The sequence below is a fragment of the Acartia tonsa genome, chromosome 13 (assembly GCF_053477335.1).
Source record: "Acartia tonsa isolate MP-2025a chromosome 13, ASM5347733v1, whole genome shotgun sequence".
Classification (NCBI taxonomy): Eukaryota; Metazoa; Arthropoda; class Copepoda; order Calanoida; family Acartiidae; genus Acartia; species Acartia tonsa.
Window position 1 is genome coordinate 2,045,256 of NC_137272.1, and position 21,803 is coordinate 2,067,058.

Consider the following 21,803-nt stretch of genomic DNA (forward strand, 5'->3'; position numbering starts at 1 on the left):
ACGAACATACTTGTAAAGTGTCAGAACTGTATAAGCAGAATATTAATGCATAAGTCTACACAAAAATGTAAGTAAAGTTGTTGCAAAACTTCTTAAATACAGGATACTATTTAAATCAGTGTTATAAAGGTCATCATGCAAAGTTTGAAATCAATGGACATTTCTATCCTGTTCAAATTAACGAAGATATCTAACTGTCCCGGACGGACGTACGGACAGAAAGATTTTAAAAATATTTTTGCGATTTCATAAATTCAAATTTCTTGTTTCAGGGAAAGGGGAAGTGTCAGATCCAGTAATTGTCTTCCAAAATAATCTCATTTAGAAGATAATTATAATATCTCCCGGCATTTAAACCTGTTCTCCCTTCCTCCCTGGGGACATGATGTGTACTCCAGGGGGTGGGGAGGGGCAGGGAGCATTATTTCCCTCCAACAAAACAAATCTCAGCAAGAAATAACCTTCCAACATGTGAAACAAAGCAAAATTAAACAAAAACCTTCAGAAGAAAATAATATCTAGATAACAAATTAAATGTTTAGTTATAAACAGCCTTCTTTAAAGATTAAAACCTGATAAATACTTTTAAGGTTTTAATGCATCACTACAATTCTATCACTCCTTGTTCCTTATTCCTTGTAGGTTAAAAATCTTAGGACAATATTATAATTAATGAATGTCTATTTTCAATGATTTTATATATGTTTATGGTATTACTGAAAAATAATACCAAGGTTTATATGATTGTATTACTTATTGCTTAATATTTCATCTATTGTGAATCCTTAACTTCCAAGTTTAGTAGGTAGGTATTGTAGTTCCTAGATTATTTCTGTCAAAATTTTAGGGCCTAACAGCTGACATCCAGCCGCTTAAAAGCCGCCAATTCAATGCTAAAAGGTACGACTACAAGATGCTATACCTAAATTACATTATTAAATATACATTAAACAGCTTGATTTAAATCGCATAGAATGTCGAATCACGGCAGCTATTTGGCGTCTGGCTCGCAGCTGTAAGCCCTTGAAAAAAGTAACTAAACTCAAAGATCTGAAATTTTGCTGCAGGCTTTTATTTGCAAACATTGTTTTAAAAAAAGACTTTGGGTGTATTGTTTCATTAATTTTAAGAGGAAATAGATTGCGGGAAATAAAACATTTTCTTAAATATAATTAAATAGATCATGCTTTGAAAACGTTTATTGAAATCAAAAAGTCCTAAATCTAAAAACTTTTATGGTCATTGAAGGGTGGATTTTAGCGAGAAAATAATCAAAATTCTTTAATTTTATAAAGCACATAAATTTTGTCATTAAAATATTTTGTCCTTTCTAAAAAGGGGTGAAATTTCTTTTACAAATTTTAGTTTTTGAAATCCTTAAAAGTGAGAGAGAGAGGGTTTTTTATTTGAAAGATAATTAAGTAGATGTGAATAAATTGATGGCTTTGATTCCTCAATTTAAAAAGAACGAAAACTTACAAATATCCAGGGGTGGAGAGGACAATGGCTGTTTATTACACTAGTCCTAAATTTTTTTTAATAAAGTTATCTTATTCGTTGGATCAACAACTTTGGGGACTTTTTTGAATTCTGAATGGTTGGTTCATTTAGTTGAGTGTCCAAACTTTTCAACCACTTATGCTTATCCACAGAAGGGGTAATTCTGTGTATAATAATTGGGGATGTACTTCAATTTATCGGCCATTGTCTTATCCCTTTAGATCCCTGCAAATATGTCATCGAGTTCACATTTACATGATTTTATTTTTTTCTACTTTTAAGTTGTGTCTAATCAGTTTTATGATTTGGGATCTACTTAACTTACCAAGTTTTTTTTATATAAGGTATCTTCTAGTATATTTATATAAGATTGTTTGTTAAAATTTGCGCCATCTTAAAAACTCTTGGGCTACTGCATATAAAAAAGTTACGTCTCTTTTCAATTTTTACTAAACAATGAAAATATCACTTCAAAATTAATTTTTGTGGCCCAATAGTTTTCAAGATGCCAAAAAATTGGTTATTTTGTAATTTCGCACTTTTTAAATTTTGCTACTCGTCGTTAAGGAGATTTTTTCTATATTTAAAGCTTTTTATTGTCACTTACACAGTTTTTATAAGATGTAAACTTTCTTTGTATTATACACACATTAAGATAGAACTCAGGATTTTTGTAGTAAATAAGATAAGGGCACGGGCAGCCGCCAATAAGCCGCTAAATTGCTGTTAATTAGCTGCTGTAAAATAAATACTAAGCAGAGAGAGAGGGGACAATGGGCTATTAATTACACTAGTTTTATAATAACGTTTTCTTATTCGTTGGCTTCAATACTTTGGGGACATTTTTTGAATTTTTATTGGTTGCTTCTTTAAGTTGAGTAACCACACGTTTCAACCACTAATTTTATGCTACAGAAGGGATAACTTTGTATATCATCATTGGGGATGTACATGAATTTATCATCCATTGTCTTATCCTTTTAGATCCCTGAATACTAATACTAAGGGGATAACTTTGCCTACATATATGGTTTTTGTAATGCATATAACATAAATGCGGTTGTTTGGTGGTTTATTGTCGGCTGTCAGACTTATTTTAAAACATTAGGATCTGTCCATTTTCTATATTTGATGCCAATATGAAAATCTCGAATAATTATATATTGTCAAAAATCATGTATTGGTCAATGGGGGCAGCAATTTAGATTCTGAATAGTTATTTATCGCATCGTATTATAGACAGCTTTCTGCGGATATAAAAAATTGAAAATTAAAAGATTAAAACCAGTTTTGTTAGACACATGGGGCCGAAGGTTCGGCTAACAAAACAGGTATTATTTAAGATTTTATTTTACTATTCGTGGAAAATTGACTTTAATTTGATGCTATACATGATTATTCATTATGCCTGATAGCCGGTTCTACTCCAGCGGATATTAATCGGTTTCGAAGCCATACTGTATATCAATATTTGCCAATTCTGAAAATATGCCTCTGTTAGAATTAAATTATGTGTTGATGTTTCCATTTGCCCAAATTATCCTTCCCCTCCCCCATCCCATCACTTCATAATTTTATTGTCCCATTTTACACTTCCTCTATCTACTCTTGTCTTGTGCTGTATATGGTGATATAATAACGATTAATTAGGCACAGTTCATAACTGTAAATATTTAGATTATAATTGCCAACCAATTACATCTAGCTAAACAAGATGCATAGATTTTATTTCTGGCAAGTAGAAATCTAAATTTTTAGTAAGTCTAGTATGAAAAATTCATGTTCAATTTTCATCCCCTAGGAGTTCTTATAAAACCATGATAAGATCTAAAAATATGATATTTATGTGTAAGCTCCAAGTGAAACTTGAAAATTATAAACTAAACTTTTTGAAAACTTAGATTTCTTTAGATTTTCTGATCGCAAAATATGAAATCTACACATCTTGTACCTATATGTGATGGCATTGATCTGGGTAAGATTGGGAATTTCAAACTAAATTTTTATAGTAATGAACTGTGTAAGCAATTAAGTAATAATAAGAAATTCAAGGATTTTTAATATTTGCAAAAAAAAAAAAATTTTCTGTATCTAATATTTTTTTTTGATTTCTTGTTATTGTTTTTTTACTTCAAACAATAACCATTTCAAAATTATTTGGGGAAAATAAAGATTTTATATAAAGCTCTTCAAGAATAATTCATATTCAAAGAAGGTCTTTTTGTATAAAAATGCTATTTTCCCTAAATATTTTTGTTATGGCTACATGTATCTGATGGTTAGATATGGAACATATTCAGTAGTGGCTGCATAGTATTATTATAAATAATATGGATTTAGTGCTGTTCACGGTTAAATGTTCCAAGTGACGAATATTTCCAAAAATCTATTAATTTAAAGGATGCTTGCTGTCAAATGGCTGAACGTACATATCATACCCGCACAATGTTTCAGGTGGCAAAAAAGGCCTACAAATAATCTGGAATAGCAAAGGGAAAGCTTCTCTGAAGAATAAAGTATAAAATAAGTCTTTTTTTGCGCATTTATGTGCACTGCGAGTATTTATCAATGACTAGGTATTCCATATTATTTGAAGGCCTTTCTTGTCGGTTAAAATTTTGTGCAAGCAAAATCTATGCGTTTCATCGTTTGGCCGTTTGCAGCCTTTACAGTTAATAATTTTTTGGGGACAATCGTAACCAGGAACATTTTACCGTGAACAGCAGTTGATCCAATAATATACATACATATATTTCATGTCTATGCAATTCTGCATAATATGTGTTACGACAAATTAACCAATTGGTGTCTGTTTTGTACATCTTTGTTCGTGATTATCCCAGTTCAATTTTTAACAGCTTTGAAAACAATTTTTAAGCAATATTTGAGTAAAAATTACAAGGCATTATGTTTAAATATAAATAAAAGCATTAATAAAACACACTTAAATTGTTGCAAAAGCTGTTTTTTTATCATTTCCTTATTAGGTTTTTAAGACACAAAGTTGTATTGAAAATGCCAAGTTGAAGATTTCTTCAGTGATCAAAAACGGCCAATGGCTTTATGAAAATTATGTTAATAATATGTTTCCATGACAAAAAATCTATTATTTGCCCTCAGCTTAAGTATTATCAAATTTTCAAGCCAAAATTGAGGAAAGCCAACTTAATATAGAAAACTTTTCCAAATTTTCGACCTTTTTTTACCATTTGGCACAAATTCTTTTTTATTCAGCGCCGCATGCTCTGTAATAATTACTGTTTACTGTCGTATTTTCATAGTAATAATAATAACGTCTTAGCAAAGTATCTTCTTTGTTGGGAAGAATTTAATTTGTATGAATTATGATACAAAAATTGTCGTTACATAGTAAATGTTTTATATGAAAAGATTGATTAAAAGAAAACTTTTGCAGATTATAAAATTGATAAAAAATATAAAAATTTATATAGATTTTAAAGACAATAAAGTTTACTTTTTATCTTTCTTTTTTTCTCATTCTGAGTAATTCGAGAAAAAAATCGTATTATGGTCCAAAATTTATATCATTTTTTTGAGAATTTTCAAAATTGAAAATGATATTTTTTGGACACCCTAGAAAATGTAATGATTTTAGGATAAAAAACTTAAATGTGCATAAAGAATATGAAATATATTATATATGTGTATGATGTACCAATGAGAATTTCATAACAAAACAAAACAAAAAAACGTAAATAATTTTCATTAGTTAATTTTAACAAATTGAAATGAATCGTTTTCCTATAACTCTGTGGCTAAATTCATAAAATATGCTGAAAAAAATTAATCTGTTTCTTGATAAAAAAATCTCTGTTTTTTAGGTCTGAAATTTTTATTAATTTCATTTATTATTTCTATGTGGATTATTAAGAATTAGTTAACTGTCTATTTCTTATGAAACTTTCTGTAAATATATTCAGTTACAATCAGGTTTTTATTATGTTTATTTCTTTGAGTTTATTTTGTTCTTGTTTTCAATTAGTAAGCGGGTAATATCTTAACTTTTTACAATTAAAGGGAATTTTCCATGAAATAGGTCTAACGAATAGTTGATTGTTAAAACGTAAATGATCATGAGATGTGGTTTTTAGTACTAATTTATATGTTTAATTATGCAATCGTTATCAATAAGGTTAAAAAAAATTAAAGCATATATTTTTTTGACATTTTTGTGTTCTAGACTAAATCAAAGCGTTTGATAGTCATCCACTTATTTTTCTACTTTAACAATTCTTTAAACCTTTTCAAGGAAAGTTCCTTTTTTGATTAGGCAGCAAAGTATATACTGTAAAAAAAATAAAGTAAAATAATAACAGCTAGAAATATATTTACTGTAGTATGAGCTTTTTACATTATAAAAGGATAAAAAAAAAGGTTTAATAAAAATACAATAAAAACCCGGTTTTTTATCGCTTTTATATGGGTTAGGTGGGGAAGCATTTTGACAAAATATACATTAAAAATTTAAAATATCAATTTATTAGGAAACTGCTTTTGCACGAAATCATTTATATTATATATGTATAAAAAAAAACTAATGAAAAAGTCAACTTTGGCTTTTTTATAAAGTCCACAATATTTAGTAATCATTTTTATAACATGAATATGATATATATAATCTACATTTAATAGGGGCAGAAGGAAAGATAGATAGATATTAATTGGTAGAATTTTACTTATTATTTTATTGACTACTCTTAGATTGGACTGTAAATTACACTGAGCTGGATCTTTAAATCATTTTAGTAGTGAGCCAGATCGGGGTAAGCTGAATTTCAGCCAATCACGGCGCGGCATTTCATAAAATGCTGTGCTCTCATTGGTGGAAAGTTGGCTCACCCTGATCTGGCTCACCACTAAAATGATATAAAGATCCAGCTCTGGTATCCAAAGTTATTTAACCATGTTATCTTATTTGCTGTCCAAAACTTTGGGTACTTTCATCGAATTTTGATATGTATTTTTTTAAACTAGCGTTGTCATAAATTTACAACGAAAAATCTACAGGACCCCCTCTTTGTTTATCATCATTGGGGATGTACATTAAGAGATATAAGTTTTCCGGAATTTTAATGTAGGGAGTAGATTTGAAATCTGCATCAAATTTTAAGGATTTTTTATAAAATTCGTTTTTTGTAAAATTCTTTATCTAAAAGCGAAAATACATTTTAAGTTAATTAATTTTGACCAATAGGATAGGTGGATTTTAAACTACCTGCGCTCTAATTGGTTGAATGATGTACGACATCCAATCAGAGCGCAGATTTTTTAAATCCACCAATCACAGATGCCAAAATTAATTAACTTAATTTGTATTTCCGCTTTTAGATAAAGAATTTTACAAAAAACGAATTTTATAAAAAAATCCTTAAAATTTGATGCAGATTTCAAATCTACTCCCTACATTAAAATTCCGGAAAACTTATATCTCTTAATGTACATCAATTTTCTTTCTGACTTTCATTTTGACCCATAAAACAATTTAGTAGTTAGAAATCTACCAGTTAATAGTGGGTATCTTTCCTTCTGTCCCTGTAACATAATATTGCTAGCTTAATAATATTTGACGCAAACTGATGATATAACTACCTACGCATGAATTAATCTTTGTGTATGTACATGTCAAGTGGATATTTGTTTCAGAGTCGCACAAAATGGATTAGAAATGGTCATTAGATGAAATTATAGGTAGATAGATTACAGGTATGGTATAATATGCAGGGATCTAAAGGGATAAGACAATGGCCGATAAATTGATATAAATCCCCAATGATGATACACAAAATTACCCCTTCTGTAGATTAAAATCAGTGGTAGAAACGTTTAAACACTTAGCTTAATGAAGCAACCGATTCAAATTCAATAAAGTCCCCAAAGTTGTTAAGCCAGCGAATAAGAAAACTAAAACTTTTGGGACTAGTGTAATAAACAGATCAATATCCCCTCTCTCCTTGAATGGTATCGCAGATGCCCAATAAAAAAGGGATGCGTTTACGAAAACGTACGTTAGTCGATCAAGAATACAGCTCCACGGAGGGAGGGTATGTAAATTACACTGGTACCCAAAGTTTTATAATCACGTTATCTTATTCGTTGGATCTTAAACAATTGAACTTTTATTGATCAATTGTGATTGGTTGGTTCCAAATTTGTAAATGATTTCCAGCCCTTTTAACTAATAATTTTAATCTTTATAATGGGTAATTTTGTTTATATCATTGGAGATGTATAAATTGAGTTTACCTAATGTTTTTACAGTGAGGCAGATATACTTCTAGGAGAATTTTTAAAAATTTCAAATTGTCTAATTTTGCAAAGATAAATATCTGTGGGAGCATTAAAAAAAATTTGCGCACAAGATAACCCCCTTTAATTTCATGTTTTTTATTTTATTCGATAATTTAAATAAAAAAAGACTAATAAAAATAATACTAGGTAACCTACAATAAAAAAAATTATTATTAACTTAACTAGGTACTTAAAAGTGCTTAATTTTGCTCATGTATTCGTGTAAGTTGCTCATTAGAATTTGAAATAAAAAAAAACTTGTCAAGTAGGTAGTTTTAAGTTTTTATTTATTAACTTTAATTTTTTTAGGTTGACTGGTAACTCCATTATGATGGAATCATTGGTATCTATAGCGGAGGTAATAATGGCATGGATGTTATTAAATACTTTGATATTGAGACAGATTCTCACCTACCCTGATTAAATGTTTCTCCCAGCGTCGTAGCTCAGTGGTAACGCACTGAGTTACGGTGGTGAGAGTTTAAGTTCAAGTACCCATGTGGCGACTCGAATTTCTCGCAGTTCATTCACGCAACTTCCCCTTGGTTGTGTAAGAAGGGTAGTTTGGATACTCAATAGTCAAGTACATAATATTAGTGCAACCCTTACCCAAGCTCCTCTGTGGAGTGCGTCATTCATTACGGTGACTTAATTTGGGACACCTGCCATACTCGGCGAGGGTGAGGTAATAAAGAGTAGGTCCCTTGAGAAAGCGGGTCAAGTACTTGTACTTGAGCGTGGACCTTGAGCTGGCTCTGGTGCTAGCATACAAAAGTGTCTCGTCCTACCCCATGACTACTTAGGTACATACACTAAGAAACCATGGCTACACACACACACAGCTAAAATTTTTGAACAGTTTTTTTTTGTAGGTAACCAACCTTGTCACTTGTATTGGAGTTATCTTTGCTTTAGCGCTCTTTCTCTTCAGATTTGCAGGTAGTGAGTGTCAATAAATACGTAGTAATTTAGTTCATTTTTTGGTAGATTTCTTACTCTTGATGGTTAATCAGACACAATAATACGTCCAACTTAAAAATTATTTTTCAGTAATATTTAGTAATCTCCTAGGACTTAATCCTATAATACGAGCGACGAAATTTTAGTCTAGATTATTCTTTATCATTCCTAGATAACTTATTATATGGATGAAATTAAAAAACAGCCATTTTGTACCAAAATGTGTACACAATCTAACCAGTAATTTAGTCGGATTGTTCCTATTGTTTTATTTAAAGGATTTTATACCTATAATAAACTTCAAGATAGAATGTTATGCGTACTCCGAAAAATAAGAAATACCTAATAAAAAATTAGTTTTTTTTCTAGGTACCTACTTAACGAAAAAAATCCTCTAAATCCAACTTTTATATTTCAGGAGAAGATTTTTTTCTCGGTGATTCTGCTGTACAAAAATTTAAACATGTTCCTCCTAGGTAATTATTTTATTAATCCTCCTTACTTAACTAGTAATAGTAATTTGTCCATGTCCAGTAAGATTTCTGTAATGACTAGGTAGAACAATAGCTTAATAATTTTATGAAAGAATTTTGTTTTACTGGCTTAATGTTGGACAAGGGTTAGTGATTCTGACATACAATTCTTGGTGAAAATTTCCCCACGGCCAACTTTTTCTTTCTCCTTTTCTAACCCGCGTCCCTTTAGTTACATCACAAAACAAGTTTTACGCCAAGTGGCGTAACACAAATTATATATCCAAATTTTCAGCTTTTTCAAATGGAATTAATTTGCCGAATTTGCCTCTGATAATAAGAAAAGTTTAGCTACCTAAGTAATAATTTTTCTTTGGTGTAAACCAGGTTTGATGAACACTTCTAGCCGTCTCTCAAACTTTTGAATGATTTATTGAAGAAAAGATGTTTTATCTAATACAAATTAACCAGTTAAAAAAATTAGTTAGGTATGTATTTAGTCAAAATATATATTTTCATTACCTACCTACCTACGTAACTCTCAAATTAATTTAGAGTTGATTTCGCCAAGATATTGCTACCATTCAGAATTAAACTACTTGGCATAAAGGAACCATACAGGTAATATACAGGGATCAAAAGGGATAAGATAAATAACCGATAAATTGATGTACAATACCCAATACACAAAATTACCCCTTTTCAAGATTACAATAAGTGGTGAAAAAATGTAAAAGCTCAACTTAATAAACTAACCAATCCAAATTCAGTAAAAGTCCTCAAAGTTGTTAAGCCAACTACTAAATAAACGTATATTTAGAATAAACCTGGAATTAACAGTTGTATTTAATGGGAGTATAAGGGTGTATTGAGGAGTTGATATCAATATTATTATTTTAGAATAAACCTGGAATTAACATCTGTATGTAATAATGGGAGTATGAGGGTGTATTGGGGAGTTGATATCAATGCATTTCACCAGGTATTATTATATTTTTTTTCTAATGTTAATTAATTTATTTTGTATTTTATGTTAAGTTGCCTAAACTACTTACATTTGATTTACCTCAAAAATTGCTTTTGAATAAGCTGAAAAAAAAATATTTTTACAATTTGTACCTAGGTAGTATCATTTTGTAATAGGTAGCTATTTATCTATTTTAACTGACTTTGAATTAGGTGGTTAGAGCCCCTGAAGATTGGTTTACCCAAGCATTTTTCCGTGGTAATCTCTTTGGACAGGTAATATTTTGTTTAGTTTAATCATCCAAAGAGTATGTAAATGTCTTGTCGTGGGTAAGATACAAATAAAGTAACAGGACGTGTGTTTGTCTATTTGCCTGTCTGTTTGTTTGTACCGAATGATCTCGCTAACCGCTGAACCAATCGGGTTCTCCTTATCAGGGTAGCTTCTCATAGGTCCCGGGAAGGTTTATATCTTTTTGAGGGGAGGGTACCACCACCCTTCCAAAAGAAATTGACCCTAGAAAAAATTACTTCCCCCAAATTTTTTGTTGAACTAAAATTAAAAATGGGATTTTCAAATTTAACTACCCCCTCCTCAAGTGCCCCAAGAGGCCTCTAGGGGCTTAGCTGTTAGTACTAATATAAACTAATATTAAGGGTAAATGTATTGAGATGGGAGAGATACAAAGAGTACAACAAACTAGTCAGGGATTTCTTCCAATTGAGAAACCTAGTGATAGACCTTTGCATTTAGGTAAAGTACTTTTGTTTATAAAGGAATACAGTTCCTACTTATTCAATCGATTGAATTTTTTTAATGATATCTTGTCCCTTTTTTGTTAAAAAATTTCAAGTTCATATTTCATCCCATGATGAGAAAAACAAATATTCATTTTTTTTCAATTCTTTACAACTTTGCTTTTATCAAGTCTTTCCCAAAACCACTCTATATATGATTTATTTAAGGCTGATTTTCCGCCGTTTCCGCCATTATAATCAATTTTCAATCATCTGAGATAAAAAAAAATTTTAATAAAAATTTCGCTTATATTTGCACTTGACACTTGTAAGATTTTACACATTTGCAATTTTTTTTAATATTGACATGTTTGAAATATTACAAGTGTCACGTGAAAATATAAGGGAAATTTTTATGAGTAAAAAAGTTTTACTCAGATGATTGAGAACTGTCTAATTTGGCGAAAAAAGGCAAAAAAAAATTCGGCGGTTTTGGCGGGAGCGGCGATTCCGCCGCCGTTTCTTCACAGTTTCATATTGTTTTCCACAAAAGCAACTGCTGTGCAGAATTTTAGAGTTAAAACTCTATATGGGCTGAGATCATGCACGTTTTACTTCTGGTTTCAAAAAGTGGCACATCCGCCTCCCCCCTTTTTTTAGTAATGAGCTGTGCAAGGTTGACAAGCCATTGAATAAGAAAACATTATTATTATTCTTGGGGGACTTTTGTAATACACAGCATATTGACCCCTCTCTTTCTGTTATTTTTAGACTTAGAATGTATTAGAGATATTATTTTAGGTAGTGCACCTCGCGATGTTTACCCTTGTGTTGTGGTACTAGTCACTGAGGGACAAGCCTTGCTGTCTGCCATACATATTAAGGATACCAAGTGTATGGTACCTAGCCAGGTAGATAGTGGATATCTAGAGGATAAATAGTCACTGAGAGACAAGCCTAGCTATCTGCCATTTATATTAAGGATACCAAGTGTATGGTACCTAGCCAGGTAGATAGTGGATATCTAGAGGATAGATAGTCACTGAGAGACAAGCCTTGCTATCTGCCATACATACTAAGGATACCAAGTGTATGGTACCTAGCCAGGTAGATAATGAGATATCTAGAGGATAGATAGTCACTGAGGGACAAGCCCTGCTATCTGCCATTCATATTAAGGATACCAAGTGTATGGTACCCAGCCAGGTAGATAATGGATATCTAGAGGATAAATAGTCACTGAGAGACTAGCCTAGCTATCTGCTATTCATATTGCGGATACCAAGTGTATGGTACCTAGCCAGGTAGATAATAAGATATCTAGAGGATAGATAGTCACTGAGAGACAAGCCTTGCTATCTGTCATTCATTTTAAGGATACCAAGTGTATGGTACCTAGCCAGGTAGATAATAAGATATCTAGAGGATAGATAGTCACTGAGGGACAAGCCTTGCTATCTGCCATACATATTAAGGATTCCAAGTGTATGGTACCTAGCCAGGTAGAGAATAAGATATCTAGAGGATAGAAAGACATAGGTGACAGGATGGTTTTAGGCTAAATTAATTTTAGATATAAGTTTTAGGGTGGTTTAGGCTATTTTTCTAACCTTCAAAAAGAAATGCCCAAGATGCTAGGGGCGAAGTCACTATGATAAAATAGTAATATGTTTTAGTCTGTAGCAAAAGATCTCGCTAAACGATTAACCGAGGTTTTCCTTTAGATTGTAGATTCTCATGTCCTGGGAAGATTTATAGCTATTTTTGGAGGGGGTAACCCCCCCCCCCCACTGATAATTTTTTTCTTCTTCTAGAAACTAAAATTTAAAATATAGGGAGGTCAAATTCAAGTCCCAATCACCTTAAGTGCCCCTAGAGCCCTCTAGGGGCTTAGCCGCTAGTATCATACTATTTCAAGAAAGAAAATAATTGTACATTTTTTGTACAGATACTGGCTGAGTATTACAAGTGTGGAGAAACTGCAACTTTACTGCACCAAATATTTATTTCTAACTCGGATATTGGAGAAAATTCAGGTATGGCTTTTTCCATTATAGTTACGAAACCGATTAATATCCGCTGGATTAGAACCGGTTGTCTGAAAAATCATGTATTATATTGTATAGAAGGTATATCCAGTTTTCTACTAATAGTAAAATAAAAATCATAAAATGAATACCACGTCGGCCCCTGTGTGGGCTAACAAAGCTGGAATTAACCCTAAGATATATTGTTTTGCTATTCACGTAAATCTGTCTATAATACGATGCGGAGGATAACTAGATATTATAACATCTATTTTGCATTTTACTTTGTCTTGCAGTTGTAAATTAAATAGCTTTTAAAAGCTGTTTCATTTTTTATAGATTTTCATTTCTTTTGACTGCCATTTAATATAGAGATCTTAAGGGATATATGAATGAATATTTATATGTATATAAATTGATAATCATAAGCAAAATTATCCCTATTCTTTAAAAAACAATCAGGATGTAAGAAAATTATCCAAAGGAAGCATGATCATAAAACTCTGGGAACCAGTGTAATGTTCTTTCCTTTCCTAATTTTTCCCTCAAAAGTAGAATACAAATGGTTGAGCAGTTTGTGAGACAGATGGACAGACGGACAATGTTCTACTTTGTATTATACCTGTCAATTTTGCAGACACGGAAAGCCAAGAGGACAGCGAAACAGAAGAATATTCAGGTAATATGCAGGAATCTAAAGGGATAAGACAATGGCCGATAAATTGATGTTCATTCCAAATTATAATACACAAAATTATCCCATCTGTAGATTACAATTGGTGGTTGCAAGGATTGGACTCTCAACTAATTGAACCAACCAATCAAAATTCACAAAAGTCCCCTTAGTTGTTTAAAGTTTGACTGTTAAAAAAAAATTGTTTTTGTTGTTTTGTTGACTTAAACAATTCTAATTTATTTTTATTTTTATTTGCATTTGCATTTCTTTTTATAATGGCATATAAAGATCATCAAATTAAAAAGTTTAATGCTTTCCTATTTGTGTGTCTCTAGTGACCTCTAAAATAATAGTCTCCAAAAACACTTCTTTGTGTTTGTTTTTGTTTAACACTTTTTAGTCCCTGTTACTATAAAGATGGTTTTTAAGGACAGTAATTTTATTTTTATTTTAAAAGGTCTACGTTTTCTCTAAATCTTATCTTGATTTTTTTTGTAGTATTTGGATCTGAGGAAAGAAAGAAGAGACGGGTAGCCAGATGTGTTGTTTGTCAGGAGGAGAAAATATCCAGGGTTATTTTGCCCTGTAGACATGCCGCTTCATGTCTTACATGCTTTAGTAGGTAAATATATTATATAGGAGAAAATATCCAGGGTTATTTTGCCCTGTAGACATGCCGCTTCTTGTCATACATGCTTTAGTAGGTAAATATATTATATAGGAGAAAATATCCAGGGTTATTTTGTCCTATAGACATGCAGCCTCTTGTCATACATGCTTTAGTAGGTAAATATATTATATAGGAGAAAATATCCAGGGTTATTTTGTCCTATAGACATGCAGCCTCTTGTCATACATGCTTTAATAGGTAAATATATTATATAGGAGAAAATATCCAGGGTAATTTTGCCATGTAGACATGCAGCCTCATGTCATACATGCTTTAATAGGTAAATATATTATATGGGAGAAAATATCCAGGGTTATTTTGTCCTATAGACATGCAGCCTCTTGTCATACATGCTTTAATAGGTAAATATATTATATAGGAAAAAATATCCAGGGTTATTTTGCCCTGCAGTAATGCAGCTTCATGTTATACATGCTTTAATAGGTAAATATATTATCTAGGAGAAAATATCCAGGGTTATTTTGCCCTGCAGAAATGCAGCTTCATGTTATACATGATTTAATAGGTAAATATATTATATAGGAGAAAATATCCAGGGTTATTTTGTCATGTAGACATGTTGCTTCATGTTATACATGCTTTAATAGGTAAATATATTATATAGGAGAAAATATCTAGGGTTATTTTGTCATGTAGACATGTTATACATGCTTTAATAGGTAAATATATTATATAGGAGAAAATATCCAGGGTAATTTTGTCCTGTAGACATGGAGCCTTATGTCATACATGCTTTGATAGGTAAATATATTATATAGGAGAAAATATCAAGGATTATTTTGTTCTATATACATGCAACCTCTTCTCATACATGCTTTAATAGGTAAATATATTATATAGGAGAAAATATCCAGGGTAATTTTGTCATGTAGACATGCAGCCTCATGTTATACATGCTTTAGTAGGTAAATATAATATATAGGAGAAAATATCCAGGGTAATTTTGTCATGTAGACATGGAGCCTCTTGTCATACATGCTTTAGTAGGTAAATATATTATATAGGAGAAAATATCCAGGGTTATTTTGTCCTGTATACATGCAGCCTCTAGTTATACATGCTTTAGTAGGAAAATATATTATTATATATAGGAGAAAATATCCAGGGTTATTTTGTCCTGTATACATGCAGCCTCTTGTCATACATGATTTAGTAGGTAAATATATTATTATATATAGGAGAAAATATCCAGGGTTATTTTGCCCTCTAGACATGCAGCCTCTTGTCATACATGCTTAGTAGGTAAATATATTATATATAGGAGAAAATATCCAGGGTAATTTTACCCTGTATACATGCAGCCTCTTGTCATACATGCTTAGTAGGTAAATAAATTATATATAGGAGAAAATATCCAGGGTTATTTTGCCCTCTAGACAGCTTTCCGCGGATAGTAAAAAAATTAATTTTTTTTTGCCCCGAAACAAGGGCCAATAAAACTGGTATTAAGGGAGGGGGGGGCTGTGTTATGACATCTAAACTTAAACAGTGGTCTAAATATTGAGTTAGATTCTTGAATCTTGGTACATAAGCCTAGTTGGGTATAGTCCCTTTCGTAACATCACATCTTATGGGGCGATTCTTCGTATTATTCACAGTAGCTTTTCTCCTATTTCTAGCCCCTGCGAGGGGCTCTAACCCTAACCTAAAATAACCTACAAAAAGCCATTTTAAAAATACGACGAATCGCCCCTTATAAGGCGATGTTACGAAAGGGACTATTTCCGCCTAGTTTTATAGTGCTGCATCTAATTTAAAAAAATTCAAACTTTAGATTCAAAATTTTATTCTGTTTTCTTATTGTCATTGCTTGAGCATAAATTGGGTAATTTTTTTGTTAGTTTTAGTTAGGGTTTATCCTTACTTATAATAAAGTAACAGGATGTTTGTATTGAAAATAATGAAGCGATTGTTTTTTTAAACACCCTTTAAAAATTTAAAGCTAAGCTTTTCTATAATAAGAGTCGGCCAGTTCGTCCGTAACGGATAGCTTTTTTCATTAATTTAGGCCTTTTAGAATTGTCCTATCGATTTCAAACTTTGCATGATGGTTTCAGTAGTAGTTAGTTAAGATTTAGAAAGCGTAGCAACTCTATAATCGTTACCAGAATGTCCTTACGTCCATTTTAAACATGTTGCTTTTTTCCTTTTTAACATCAATTTTCTATGTGATAAAATCATCCGATTGATCTGATTTTTGAATTACTAATTCCAATTACAATAAAGTACAATATTATTAGCGAAGTATCTCTATAATCAAGTCCTAAAGTTGACACTCTACAAGAGTCAATGTTCGTCTGTCCCACCGTTTCAGAGCTTCGCTTTTATGGATGTTGTCATCCCTGTTTTTAAAAGCGAAGCTTTTCTATAATTAGGGTCGGTCCGTACGTACGTCCGTCCGTACGTCCGTAACGGATAGCTTTTTCCGTTAATTTAGGCATGTTAGAATTGCCCTATTGATTTCAAATTTTGCATGGTGATTTCTTTAGTAGTTAGGTACGATTTAGAAAGCGTAGCAACTCTATAATCATTACCAAAATGTCCGTACGTCCATTTTAAACATGTTGATTTTTTCACTTTTTTAACAACAAATTTTTATGTGATTAAATCATCGGATTGATCTGATTTTTGGTATATTGATTCCTGGGACAACAAAGTATAATGTAATAAGCGAAGCAACTCTATAATCAAGCCCTAAAAATGTAAGTATGTCCATAAAAATTATCCTGTATCAAGCAGTTTTACAACAAATTTACTTACAATTTTGCTTTGACTCTTATAAATTTATATTATGATAATTAAGTTCTAACACTATACAAGTGTTAATGTCCGTTTGTCCTCCCATTTCAGTGCTTCGCTTTTATGGATGTTGTCATCCTTGTTTCTTAGATTGGAACACTGTCCTATGTGTAGAGGATTCATACAGTCATACTTCCTTATAGCGAAGGAACCTCAAGTTAACATTCAGGAAAGTAAAGCAATATTTTATTATGAAACACATGTACCAAAAATGTCTTCATAAAGGGGACTTTTCATTGAAATAGTATACTAACCCATTTTATTTAAAATTCAATAGTATCTTCTTGGTGTTTTCCCTCGAATTCCTTTCGAGCACTAAGAATACCCTTTTGATTTTAAAATAAAATGAAATTATTGGGGAGGGTTTGTTGTTCGTTTTTTTTATTCTCAACCTCAAATTCTTAAATGTCATAACCCTGCGGGATCCAAGCTTGTAGTGCTCTTACCCTGTGGGACTTCTTAGTATCCAAATAACCTAACCGAACCTAAATAAAAAGAGCAAATAATGAAAAGCAACCCCCCGCCCCCCCCCCTCCATATTTCCAATTTCTAAAATCAAAATGAGGTGGGTTGTTTTGGCCTTGACTCTTCATTTCTTGGAAAACCGCCCCTTTTCCGCCAATCAAACTGTTTACATTAGACAAACTGTAATGATATGCTATGGAACTAAACCTTTTCATATAAATCAATAGCTTTACTTCTGAATAAAACAGAATAGTAAAAGTACTGAAGAGATTACGCAGAGTAGAAACCAAGAAAATTTACACCAACCAGCAGCTAGTATCTTACAGGTAATAACCAGAGAGAGAGGGGACAATTGGCTGTTTATTACACAAGTCCCCAAAGTTTTATAATAACCTTTTTCTTATTCATTGGCTTAACTTTTTTTGATTGGTTTGTTTATCAATTGCGTGTCCATATGTTTCAAAGGGGTAATTTGGTGTTAACATTGGGGATGTACATTAATTTGTCGGCCATTGTCTTATTTTTAAATAAACTGAAAATAAGAAGGGAAGGTCTATAATTAAAATACCTGCCATGCTTTAACCTATAGAACATAGTCTAAAAATAACACGTTAACTACCTCCAGGGGCGTCCAAGCTTTTTCATTTTGGGGGGGGGGGGGGTAAAAATTTGAAAATAAAAATTTTGGGTGGTAATCTTTTAATATCATAGAGGCAAGCTTTTTTATTTGCCCCCCCCCCCCCTCCCATTGTAAATCTAAAATTTTGGCACCCCCAAATTCATTTGGGGGGGGGGGGGTAATGACCCATTTACCCCCTCCCCCCCTAAACGTCTATGACTACCTCACCCTCCCTAAATTTTTAATTTCTTTTAAAATTGGTTAGGGGGGGGGGGGGTCCGTGCTTGACCAGGCACCTAAAGGGGGAAACCGCCAATAATCAGCTCTTTACTTTTCAGGTGTGGCGTGCACGGCTGTCAAATCTGGCGGCTAGGATCAGAGCTCCGGTTCTGCAGAATAATTTCTGATAACATTCTACAATCATGGATTTAGAATACGTGGAAATTGTGACAGATTCTTGAAAACTAGGGTTGGGCCGGATATCCGGATATTTTCAAATCCGATCGGATATTGAAGCTATCCAGATACCGGATATCCGGCATTATAAATCAGCCAGATATCCGTTATCCTGACCAACCCTATTGAGTATTGAAAACCCTGTTGAAATGTTTCTCCTAGCTGGATAATATAACGATACCCCTTCTCCCTCCCCCATCCCTTATTTTTTTTTACTCCGTCACCTCTCCCCTCCCTACTATGGAGGAACGTATTGATCAATATTTGAGGACTATATAAGCAACCTAATTAACGACAAAATACCCCTGTCACAATATCCACGTATTCTATATTCATTTCTACAATGCAATTATTCCTAATCGATAGTGGAATCACTTATGTCTCTAGTATACCCTTAGAGTCATCATTTTCGAAAACATGGTTTTAGTCTATTTTAGTATTTCTAACCCTGCGGGGCTCTACTTAATCTAATCTAATCTAAAAAGACCATATTAAAAATTTGAAGGGTGTCCCCTTTACACCCCCCCCCCCTTGTTAATGTATTCCTTAATTAGTATATTTTTCTGGTTTTAGCAAAGTTATTCTTAAACTTGTCGTCATTAGAATGTTATTAAAATTCTTAATTTATCGTTTTTGCCCAATTAAAGATTTTAGAAGTTTAAATATAAGCTTCTAGTAAATTTTTCCCTTTCAATGATTGTTTGAAATATTTTTCTCTTTTTTGTCTTTATATTTTGTTGCTTTGTTTTTATAAGCATTTTTATGTAAAAACATCACTTTTCCCTTATGGCTGCGAAACCGTTTAATATCCGGTTCTAAGCTAAACTGAAAAATCTTGTATTGTATATATCCTTTTTTCCACGAATTTTAAAAACAAAACTCATAATATTAATACCAGTTAAAACTGGTTTTAATATTATAATTTTTCATTTTCATATCCGCGGAAAGCTGTGTATAATACAATTTGATAATAGTTATTTCTCGCATCGTATTATAAACAGCTTTCCGCGGATATAAAATGTACAATTTTAAGATTAAAAAACTGGTTTTAATCTTATGATTGTACTTTTTTATATTTGTAGAAAACTGGATGTAATACAATACTAGACATAATTTTTCAGTATGGCTAAGAACCGGTTTTTGAACCAATGGATATTAATCGGTTTCGAATGTCTTTTTTCTTCTTCAAATTCTCAAAACTAATTATAAAAAAAATCATAAATGATTTTAATTTATAGTTTGTGAACTAAATTGTAAATTGTGAATTTTGTCTTAAATCTTGTCAGCTAGAAATTATTGTGAAATTATATATTTTTAAAGGAGTGAGAGGGAGAGTGGTATATGTACATTTAATAAGCCTAAAATAAAAAACTTTTATCCAAAAAGCAGGGATCTAAAGGGATAAGACAATGGCCGATAAATTTATGTACTTCCCCAATAATGATACACAAAATTATTTCTTCTGTAGATTACAATTAATGGTTAGACACTCAACTTAATGGACCAACCAATCAAATTTTAATAAAGTCCCTAAAGTTGTTAAGCCAACAAATAGGAGAACTAAGTGTAATAATCAGCCCAATGTCTTCTCCCTCCCTGCTCTTAAAGAGTCGTTCTTAATGGATTTTTTAATCCAAAATACATCACTATATGGAACTTTGAAAAATATCAGCGAAATTGCTGAATTTTATTTTAATTTTACAGCTTATACCAATAACGAAATTAATTCAGGAAAAAATCACGAAACCTATACGTGTTTTTCAGCTGTCGTTTGGGGGCAACACATCGTAAAATTGACGACGTCTCCATTTGCCCCCTAAATATTATCGCTTGTTGGTTATACCTTATACCCGGTTTAAATACCCTATTTTTTTTGAGTCTTATTTAGAAAAAATTATCACATCTCTCCTCCTCTTTAAAAAAATTACTATGTACCATAAATTTACATAATTCATATTAATAAATTTATCTCTTTAATGAATTTATTTGTTAGGCATTATGGAGCTACTCTATATACAGTTTGTGATTGTCTGTAGGTTATACTATAGAATTGATAATTGTTTCAATAATTAAAACCGTTGCTTTTCTATAATGTCGATCTGTCTGTTCCTCCATCCGTCCGTAACGGGTATTTCCTTTTTGTCAGTTAGGTAAAATCTAGAAAATTTAGGAACTCTATATTAATCGTTATCAGAAAGTTACACCTATATCTAAAACATGCTGATTTTTAAAAACATTTTGTATGATATGACTATACTATTCATTTGATTATAAAATAATGATTCTTAGGACAACAACGTAAAGCAATATAAGCGACGCAACTCTATCATCAAATCCTAAAAATGAAAGTATGTCCTTTTACTGTAGCCTTTATTTACGCAATTTTGCAACAATTTATATACAATTTCGTTTAAACTTAGACATTAATGTTCTTATTAAATTCTGACACTCTACAAGAGTTATTGTTCGTTTGTCATTCTGATTTTAGAGTTTCGCTTTTATGGGTGTTGTCACCCTTGTTTAAGCAAAAAATTCTTCAGGCTAAGTTAAAGACAAAAAGTTACTAGCAGTTATGACCTTGGCATCTAGGGGCTCTATATTCGAAGTTATGTGTCAGGGCAGAAAAATAGCTTAAACCATACTCAGATTTTTAGCCTAAACTCATCCCAGGACCTATAAGGTTTTCACTGTAAAGGACAACCATATCGTTTGGGTGGTTAATGAGATCCTTCGCTACAGACAAAAAAAAGCTTATTACTTTATATAATTTAACCCCTTTTTAACCTAACCTAACACTTGCAATGTTTGTACATTTTCAGTATTGTTATACTTGATTAATTATAGTAAAACACTAGAGGGAGAATGGGTTAAATTGTGGTATCCGCCGAGGATAAATGGCAGACACCGGAGTTCAATTAGATTACGGCAGTGTGACAGACGTGGACACCTTACTATAGAGAAGCTACGCTTCTCTAGCTTTCACTAGATAATGATCAACATCTATTTTCAGTTGTCACTTTATTGAAGGGTTAAGAGATACTGAAGTTATATACAACAAACAATAATTACATGGATAGGAATAAATAATCATAACATAAAAGCATAAATAATACATATACAATGG

General features: G+C 31.8%; 2 protein-coding genes across 14 annotated transcripts in view; both read left to right on the forward strand.

Annotated features, from left to right (window-relative positions):
• The window catches only part of PRL-1 (protein-tyrosine phosphatase 4A family member PRL-1), a 17,343-nt gene extending 10,178 nt beyond the window's left edge, over positions 1-7,165 (forward strand). For 5 of the 8 annotated variants that reach the window (XM_080146410.1, XM_080146417.1, XM_080146414.1 and 2 more), the window contains 2 exons: positions 273-5,451; positions 6,006-7,165. In XM_080146410.1, coding sequence (XP_080002536.1) covers positions 273-299 — 27 coding nt within the window. In that variant the 3' untranslated portion in view covers positions 300-5,451; positions 6,006-7,165. The remainder of the gene's footprint in view (positions 1-272; positions 5,452-6,005) is intronic. The other 3 variants (XM_080146411.1, XM_080146412.1, XM_080146413.1) reach the window with 3 other exon arrangements.
• Positions 7,160-20,651, forward strand: LOC145304519 (cell growth regulator with RING finger domain protein 1-like). Of its 6 annotated transcripts, none has more exons than XM_080146405.1 (16): positions 7,160-7,224; positions 8,119-8,167; positions 8,682-8,748; positions 9,188-9,245; positions 9,798-9,863; positions 10,143-10,224; positions 10,422-10,484; positions 10,866-10,962; positions 11,748-11,857; positions 12,895-12,982; positions 13,611-13,652; positions 14,148-14,271; positions 17,230-17,305; positions 17,850-17,930; positions 18,562-18,660; positions 19,046-20,651. In XM_080146405.1, exons 2-15 carry the CDS (start codon positions 8,138-8,140, stop codon positions 18,628-18,630), a joined length of 1,053 nt encoding a protein of 350 aa, XP_080002531.1. In that variant the 5' UTR covers positions 7,160-7,224; positions 8,119-8,137; the 3' UTR covers positions 18,631-18,660; positions 19,046-20,651. The 6 variants fall into 6 exon arrangements, with proteins under 6 accessions (XP_080002531.1, XP_080002532.1, XP_080002533.1 ...); XM_080146406.1 differs by adding an exon at positions 14,733-14,763 and having other exon boundaries at positions 14,148-14,240; positions 18,562-20,651; XM_080146407.1 differs by adding an exon at positions 14,562-14,599 and having other exon boundaries at positions 14,148-14,233; positions 18,562-20,651.
• The last annotated feature ends 1,152 nt before the right edge of the window (positions 20,652-21,803 follow it).